At 45.3% G+C, this 8,410-nt stretch overlaps 1 protein-coding gene and 1 long non-coding RNA gene across 7 annotated transcripts in view; one reads left to right on the forward strand and one right to left on the reverse strand.

Moving 5' to 3' along the window:
• The window catches only part of Eif4b (eukaryotic translation initiation factor 4B), a 42,139-nt gene extending 35,481 nt beyond the window's left edge, over positions 1 to 6,658 (forward strand). For 3 of the 6 annotated variants that reach the window (XM_045152383.1, XM_045152381.1, XM_045152385.1), the window contains 5 exons: positions 187 to 400; positions 1,103 to 1,158; positions 3,148 to 3,256; positions 4,362 to 4,434; positions 4,753 to 6,658. In XM_045152383.1, coding sequence (XP_045008318.1) covers positions 187 to 400; positions 1,103 to 1,158; positions 3,148 to 3,256; positions 4,362 to 4,434; positions 4,753 to 4,830 — 530 coding nt within the window. In that variant the 3' untranslated portion in view covers positions 4,831 to 6,658. The remainder of the gene's footprint in view (positions 1 to 186; positions 401 to 1,102; positions 1,159 to 3,147; positions 3,257 to 4,361; positions 4,435 to 4,752) is intronic. The other 3 variants (XM_004649878.2, XM_045152382.1, XM_004649879.3) reach the window with 1 other exon arrangement.
• LOC123461566 lies at positions 3,812 to 4,990 on the reverse strand. The gene is made up of 3 exons (XR_006637718.1): positions 4,734 to 4,990; positions 4,475 to 4,586; positions 3,812 to 3,959 (listed from the first exon to the last, which is right to left on the reverse strand). It is a non-coding gene; the product is annotated as an uncharacterized LOC123461566 (long non-coding RNA).
• Positions 6,659 to 8,410: the final 1,752 nt, after the last annotated feature.

An 8,410-nucleotide genomic window follows, 5' to 3' on the forward strand; every position in this document is an offset into this window, starting at 1 on the left:
CCCTGAGACTGCATAATTAATTCCATGTCAGCCTGGGCTAGAGGAGACCCTGCCTCGAAAAACTAAACAAAAAAGAATGATGGAAAGAACAAGTTCTGCTGTGCACCATTTTACAGTCTGCTGTAGTCCTCGTAGACGCTTATGTCTCCGTTTTCCCCCATAACTTGTTCCACTCTGGCTTCCCAGATGCACGAAGGAGAGAGAGTGAGAAGTCCCTAGAAAATGAAACTGTTAATAAAGAAGAAGACTGTCACTCTCCAACTTCTAAACCTCCTAAGCCTGATCAGCCTCTAAAGGTAATGCCAGCCCCTCCACCAAAGGAGAATGCGTGGGTGAAGCGAAGTTCTAACCCTCCTGCCCGATCTCAGAGCTCAGACACAGAGCAGCAGTCCCCTACAAGGTGAGTAGGCCTGCAGCAGCAGCTGGTTAGCCTGGAATCATGATGGAAAATGCCCTGAGGGATGTTGGCATTTTGTAGTGTCTTCTCTTCATAGTTTCAATTCAGTGCTGTGCGGGAGCTGGCTTACAAAAGAGCCAGGTTTTCTTTTTTCACTTTGTTAGCCAGTTGATATCACTACTCTGGCTTGGAATCAGCTATGATGGGCGTATTTGTTCCACATAAATCTGCTAGCAGTATAAATCAAGACTTCCCACGTCACATACTGGCAGTGTGTGGCCTTGTACATTGCTTCATTTCTAAGTCTTGAATCTAATTTTCTCTCATTTGTAAAAACAGTACTGCTGACCTTGCTCACTTGGAATCATTCTGAAGTAGATAGCACTTAAATGTTTATTGCTTCCTTTTGGTTTTTCCAGGTAGGGTCTCGCTCTAGCCCAGGCTGACCTGGATGGAATTCACTATGTAGTCTCAGGGTGGCCTCGAACTCATGGCAATCCTCCTACCTCTGCCTCCTGAGTGCTGGGAATAAAGGCATGCGCCACCATGCCCGGCTTTTACTGTATTTTTTAATTCTATAAGGTTAAGGATCTTAAGGATATGGGTCCTTGTGTGTTTTATGTAAAGCTTACTGCATTTGGAGAATGATTATGTGCTTAAATTACGTTCCTATAAAAACTTGTGATTATACTTTTTTCCTTTTAGTGGTGGTGGGAAAGTAGCTCCAGCTCAGCCATCCGAGGAAGGACCAGCAAGGAAAGGTGAGAACACCCATACCAAGTGAAATAGGTGCCTTTAATGCAAGCACTTGGTGGGGGGCTGAGGTAGAAGTTCAAGGCCAGCCTGGGCTACAGAGAAAGTTACAGATCAGCCTTGACTAGAAGGAGGCAACACCTCAAAAAAATAGTCCAATTCTGCTTGATCTTGCCAAAAGAAGAGTGCAAGTTTTCTGAGATGATGCTGATGCTCCCTCTATTTCTATAACCATTTCACCTGGACTATTCAAAATAGTCCAATGAGTGTATCACTAAATGTGGTTATTAAAAAAAAAAAAAACAAATAGGGGCTGGCGAAATGGCTTAGTGGTTAAGGCACTTGTCTGCAAAAGCCTAAGGACCCAGGTTCAATTCCCCAGGACCCACATAAGCCAGATGCACAAGGTGGTACATGTATCTGGAGTTTGTTTGCAGTGGCAGGAGGCCCTGGCATGCTCATTCTCTCTCTACCTCTTCCTCTCTTTGTCTCTCCCTCTCTCTCTCTCAAATGAATAAATTTATTTAAAAAAATAGCTGTCTCACAATTAAGTACATATTATTAAAAGGTAGGAAAATATTAAAGTCTGAATTGAGTTTGTAGGCTCCCTGACACATTTTCTTTTTCCACAGTACTCAGTGACTTACCCTAAATTTTAAGTGTGTGTAAAGGTCAGTTATCCTTCATCAAACTTGTATTAAATAATTCCTTACAGAAACTTATAGAAGAGGTAGAGGCTGGGCATTATTCCATATATGATCCTATGGGTCAGTAAAGACTTCTGTCCCATATTTTTGTTATTTTGGTAAATATTAAAAGTCCCCCGACAAGAGAACTATTGGGAAACAGTGGTGTATGGTGGTGGAAAACTAAAGGTCCCTCCGTTTTAGGGGTGGAAACTTTAAAAATACTTAAATGGCTAAGTTTCTTTGGTGCAGTTCAGAATTAAACATTACTGTTACTCCTGAAATAAACTTGTGATGTTCTGGTTAAAATAAAAAAATAGTCCAAGGTGAGAGAGTTCCAAGTCAGCCTGGGCTAGAGTGAGACCCTTGGGGGTGGGGTTCCAAACCAAAAACATAACAAAACATCTCCTAAGCTGAGTGTGAAGCTTATTGCATTTAGAGAATGCAGGTTCTCTCTCTTGTTTTAATGCTCCTTTAATTGTCTATCTTTTCTTGCCAGTAGAGGGCAGGAGTGGCTTTTTTTTTTTTTTTTTTTTTTTTTTTTTTTTTTTTTTTTTTTTTGGTTTTTCGAGGTAGGGTCTCACTCTGGCTCAGGCTGACCTGGAATTCGCCATGGAGTCTCAGGGTGGCTTCGAACTCTTGGTGATCCTCCTACCTCTGCCTCCCGAGTGCTGGGATTAAAGGCGTGCGCCACCATGCCCGGCAAGGAGTGGCTTTTTTAGACCTGGCCTGAAACCCTTCATTTTTCCCGGTAGAGCCTGTTGTTTGGGGTGGGGGAGGACTAAAGAAATAAACATGTTCTGTCCAGTTTAGAATGTCACTGTTAGCAGGGCCAGTCATACTACAGAGCATCCTAGTCTTTAGTTGCATCCTACTTTAAGATAGTGTCTCCTGTGGTGGAGCTTTATTTAACGTACATGTGTAGAGCGCGTGTGCGTGCACATGCAGGCACAATGTATGTACGTGTGGAGGCTGGAGGTTGTTGTTAGGTGTTTCCCTCACTTTATTTATGAAGGCAGGGTTTCATTTGAACCCAGAGCTCACTGATTGGGCTAATCTAACAGGCTTGCCCTGTGCTGGAATGAGAGGCTGGGTGCACCTACCCAGCGTGTGCCTGGGTGCTGGGAACCCAAGCTTCAGTCTTGCACAGCAAGTGCTTTATCCCAGCTGCTGCCGTGGGGCTTTCTGTGGGTCTTGTTCAGCCCACACTCATATGTGTGAGGAGGCTGGTTTGGAGTTTGGGTTAATTTCCTTGGTACATGTGGGCAGTTTTCATCTTGTCTTTGATTTTCAATTGTACTTTTGCTCAAGCAGATGAAAATAAAATAGATGGGGTGAGTGTCCCAAAGGGCCAAACTGGGAACTCCAGCCGTGGTCCAGGAGATGGAGGGAACAGAGACCACTGGAAGGAGTCGGACAGGTATGTATGTTTGCTTTCTCATTTGTAAATCTTCCTTTTTCTTTGTTGATGGTGGTGGGTTTTTATTTGTTGGAGAGGAAGAAAACTGGCACACTAGAGCCTATGTGGTTGCAAATGAACTCCAGATGTATGTGCCGCTTTGCAAGCAAGTGCCTTAACTACGGAGCATCTCTCCGCCCCTCTAAACCCTTTGATGTGGGCTGGAGTGATGACTTAGCGGTTAAGGCACTTGCCTTCAAAGCCAAAGGGCCCAGGTTCAATAGCCCTGGCACACTCATTCCTTCTTTCTCTCTCTCAAATAAATAAAGTATTTTTTAAAATATATTTGAAAGCCGGGTGTAGTGGCACACACCTTTAATCCCAGCACTCTGGAGGCAGAGGTAAGGAGGATCGCTGTGAGTTCAAGGCTGCCCTGAGACTATGTAGTGAGTTTCAGGTCAGCCTGGGCTAGAGTGAAATCCTACCTCAAAAAAAAAAAGTAAACATACTTGAAAAATATATATTTGAAATTTTTATTTGATTTGATTAGAGAGAAAGAGATAGAAAGGGGGGGAGAATTGGTACACCAGAGCCTTCAGCCACTACAAACTCCAGATGCATGTGCCACCTTGTACTTCTGGCTTCTGGGGAATTGAACCTGGGTCCTTTGGCTTCACAGGCGAATGACTTAAGTTCTTGGCTGTCCAATAGTGCCAGGTCACCACTGTGAACAAATGAGTTATAGACATATGTCAACAGAGAATGTCCTAACAACACAGTCAATATTAACTAGAAGCTAGGTGTGGTGGCGCACACCTTTAATCCCAGGACTCAGTAGGCAGAGGTTGGAGGATTGCCGTGAGTTCTAGGCCACCCTGAGACTACAGAGCAAATTCCAGGTCAGCCTAGACTAGAGCAAGACCCTTCCTTGAAAAACCCCCAAAATATGTATACATAATATATTTTACACATTTGTATGTTTATAAATTTAACGTATGTTTTATATATATAAGTGTGTGTGTGTGTGTGTGTGTGTGTAGAGATACCTGTTCAGAAGCACATGCACTTGTGAGCATTGGGGCAGTTCTTTGCTCAAAAATGTGGCCTTATGCTTATGTTTCTGCAGGAAAGATGGCAAAAAGGATCAAGACTCCAGATCTGCACCTGAGCCAAAGAACCCCGAGGAAAATCCAGCCTCTGTAAGTGTTCCAGGTTTTCCCACTTTTGCATCATACTCACTCACTCTTGAGACCACAGTAAACGGAGCTGCAGCTCTGTTTTTTCACACTAGTGGAAGAAGTTTAGGTGGGTTTTGTTTTCTTGTTGCCACCTTTTTTGGTTCTCAATGCTCCTGAAAGGTGTGGAGATGAGGAGCTAATGAGCACATGTGTACTTTGAGCCTCACCCACAGGAGAGTGCGGTCTGCGCTCTCACCCCCATTTGCCAAAGTGGGTTTCTTGGGTTTTGGTGGGAGAACACAAAACTTTTCATTCATTACCTTGTTGGCTGTCTTTCAGAAGTTCAGTTCTGCAAGCAAGTATGCTGCTCTCTCTGTGGATGGTGAGGATGGAAACGAGGGAGACTACACCGAGTAGACCTCTGCGTCCTGTGCTTTCTCCTAGTCTTTCCACCCTGGAACATTGAAGAGCAATTTACACCTCTGTCCAGACAAGACAAAATAAAACCATCTCCTGAAGACCTTTCTTAATTTTTTTTTTAATGAAATGAAATTCTTTTGCATGCTGCTGCAGCCTTCTAAAGTATTGAAGTAACTGGAGAATCACCAATGTAGCCAGAGACAGTGGCTACAGCTTTTGAATGAGAAAGTTGCGGTGTGTTCTGATAATACCCATGCAGTTGCCTGTGTGACTAGTGCCTAGGGGCTCCATTCAGCAGAAATGGTAAAGACTGTGATACCGTGTCTGGATCAGTTGGGGCAGTAGGAGAGGTACAAGTGAGATTTCTACCTTTTAATTCCTAATCCTCTGGTGAATTCTCAAACATTATCAGAATAAATTTCTCATCTTTGGAAAGGTAGATTTCATCTCCAGGAGGCTGCCAGCCCTTCCTCTTACCTTAATTCTGATTTACTGGGGCCAGCCTAGGGGAAATTATTTTATTTTTTACCCCCCAGGGGGGTAGTTGGGAGTGAGTCTACAGGCTACTAACAAATAGGGCTGCTTGGGGACCAAAATGAATGGGAAACTCAATCGTGGTTTGAAAAGCATTGGGGAGGTGGTGGGTCATTTTACACCAAGTAGTAGGAGAGAGAGTGTGACCTCCAATAAACATGAATGTGGTTCCCTGGCAGAGGAAGCACTTATGGGTCATTGGGAATTCCAGTCTTGTGTGTCCTAGTTTTACTCCCTTCAAACATTGTCCTTTCTGCAATTCCAAATATATTCACATCTTGTTTAAACCTTGAAGCTTTAAAAATTCACTCTTGTCATCTTGAGTTCTTCACCCTCCACTTCCTTCCCAAAAGCAGTCTCTGAGTCACATGTGTGCTTCCAGAGGAAGCGCCCCAACTCTGGGATTCCTATTCCTTCCTTCTATCCACACCTCCTGCTGCTTCGACTCCTCTAGATTGGAATACTTAATTGATGGACTTGGATGGTAGAGCATAAATAGGGACAGTTGGGAGCCTTTCTTACAACCTTGATTGGGTGTTTTTTGAGGGTTTTTTTCTTCCTCCACTGAAATCCCACTTGAGTGCTTGGTGACCTGGACTATGTGCAGTTTTCTGCTTAGGGGGTTGGTATTCATGGCTTCCCCTGAGAGAGTAAAGGATACAAAAGAACTACCTGACAAGGTCCAGGCTTCTCTTGGCAACACAGTAGTTTGCTAAGATGTGTACCTCTGCAGGGGTCAGCTCATAGATGGAATCCTTCCCCATTGTGGGCAGTTGGGATACTTACAGACAAATGATGTCTTGGTCTTATTTGCAAGCCCTGCTGGGGGTGGGGGGTGTTGATTTATGTGTGCTGCAGCAGTGGGCATAGCAAATCGCTTATCCAGTGGACTTGATTGACTAGTAGTTAGGAAGTGGGCTTTTAGAGAGAGAACCAAGGTTGAATGGGTTTTTTAAAAACCACTGGTTGTAGACAATGAAAAGGTAGTTGGCCCTCTTCATGTCTATTTTCCTTCCAACTAGTTGCATCTAAAAAAAAAAAAAGCTGTTTTATCCCACTCGCCTTCTTTGCTCCTCTGTTAAAATAAAAACAGGGGTTGACTTATGTCCCGCTCCTGAACATGTAAAATTTGTACAAAAATATCTTCTATGAAAATGATTTGTAATCTGTAGACATTACCTGGGAGATGTCTTGAGATGTAAAATCCCATTCTTTGGGTTGTGGGTTTTTTGTTTTGTTTTTTTTTTGTTTTGTTTTGTTTTCTCCAAATAAATCTGATCTTTAAAGTTCATGTTATACTAAAATTCTTTCACAGTATGCTCCTTCTCTCACCCAGTCGCCAGTTCAGTAGCATAATAATCTGTTCAAAAGCAGAGGATGAAGCCAGTTCGCTTTTAATCCCAGCACTCGGGAGGCAGAGGTAGAAGGATGGTTGAGTTTGAGGTCACCCTGAGACTACATAGTGAATGCCCGGGCAGTCTGGACTAAAGTAAGACCCTACGTTGGTAAAACAAAAGCAGAGAATGAATTTAGAGACTGCCTCCACTTCCCCCCACCCCCAAGGTAGGGCCTCACTGGATCAAAGGTGTGCACCACCACGCCCAGCTCTCCACTTCAACATGTATGTCCCTAGAACTTGTACTTGGTATCCACACACTGCCCTTGAGCTCTTGCCTAGTGTCGATGCCGGAGTATGCAAACAGTTCTGTCACATGACAAGAGCATGTCTGGAACAGTAGCTCCTGGTCGTCCTGCCATCAGCGATCCATGAGGCCAGGTTACTCCCTCCACTCCCGGGACTGCAGAGTTCCCATGGCAGGCTGCCGTGGGACACCAGGACCAAAACCTCTTGCTCTTTCTGAATCATACCTCAGGTTTAGCAGGAATTTTCCAGACAGCTAAATACAAGACTGGTCATTGTTGCAAAGCAGGAAAGGGGTTAGGAAGGACAGTAGCAGAAAATCGCTGAGGTCACAAGGGTTTGAGAAAGGTGTCTAGGGAAATTTGGGTCACAATTTTGGAGATGGAGCCAAGGGTGCAGGAAGGGGGTAGGAGCAGTGACAATGGCTGCACTTCTGGGGTCTAGCATGTCCACTGATGGAGATTGGTAGAAGCTGATCAGAGGCTCCGAGCTGCTGTTGCCTTTTGGTGGCCTGGGGCAGGGAGGATCAGGCTGCTCGCCTGGAGGCCTGCCTCCAGCGGGGAGCTCCAAGTTCTGCTTACTGATGGGAAGCAGGGTCACGGTGAGAAAGGCTTATTGGAGAAGAGGAACCATGAACTGTGACCCAAGAGGGTCTTTACAAGTCAAGGAAGTAATGCTATAGGGCAGCATGGCCACATCCTTGTCATAACCATGTGTGGACCTGCCCCAAAGCCCAGCTGCAGAAACGGGGCTCGTCAGTTCTCACTGCCAATCTGCACGTCTAAGCTGGCAGAGTGGTGGGCAGAATGCAGACTGGAAGTCTAGTTGACAGGGCCAACTCTAGGCTGAGTGCTCCAGGTCACAAACTTAGATTTCTCCTCACCCCAAGACCACTAGTGAGTCTCAGTGCATGCTAAAGGCGACACTTCAAGGGCTTCCCTAGCTCACAGCGTCTGCTTTCTCAGGAAGTGGGTGAGTTACACATCTGCTCTTGGGAAGAAGTATTTGTCAAATAAGCCTTGTTTCTTAGCAACCATCCAAGCCCCCAGGACCACAAGGGAAGAGGGACTTGGCCTCTCTGCCTCCCCCAAAAGAAGTTTGGAAGCAACTGCGGCTCCCCACCCAGCCGTAGCGACCTCATGTTTGGACAATGCAGGCTCTGTCCTCAGCCAGGAGACCCGCCTCTGGAGTCGTTCTGCCCCTTCCCCTGCACTGCTCTTCCTGGTTCCCAGCGTCCAGACCTGCCACCAAACTTCTGACACACTGGCCTAGCCAGGACAGCCCACATTCTCCAGTTCCTGCCTACAGTTCTGCCACCCCAGGAACCTAAGTGTGCTTGGTCACCATTATGGGACCACCTGAGACGTTAGGAGAGGAGGTTCCACCTTTGGTACCAAGATG

Source organism: Jaculus jaculus, chromosome 6, assembly GCF_020740685.1.
Source record: "Jaculus jaculus isolate mJacJac1 chromosome 6, mJacJac1.mat.Y.cur, whole genome shotgun sequence".
NCBI lineage: Eukaryota > Metazoa > Chordata > Mammalia > Rodentia > Dipodidae > Jaculus > Jaculus jaculus.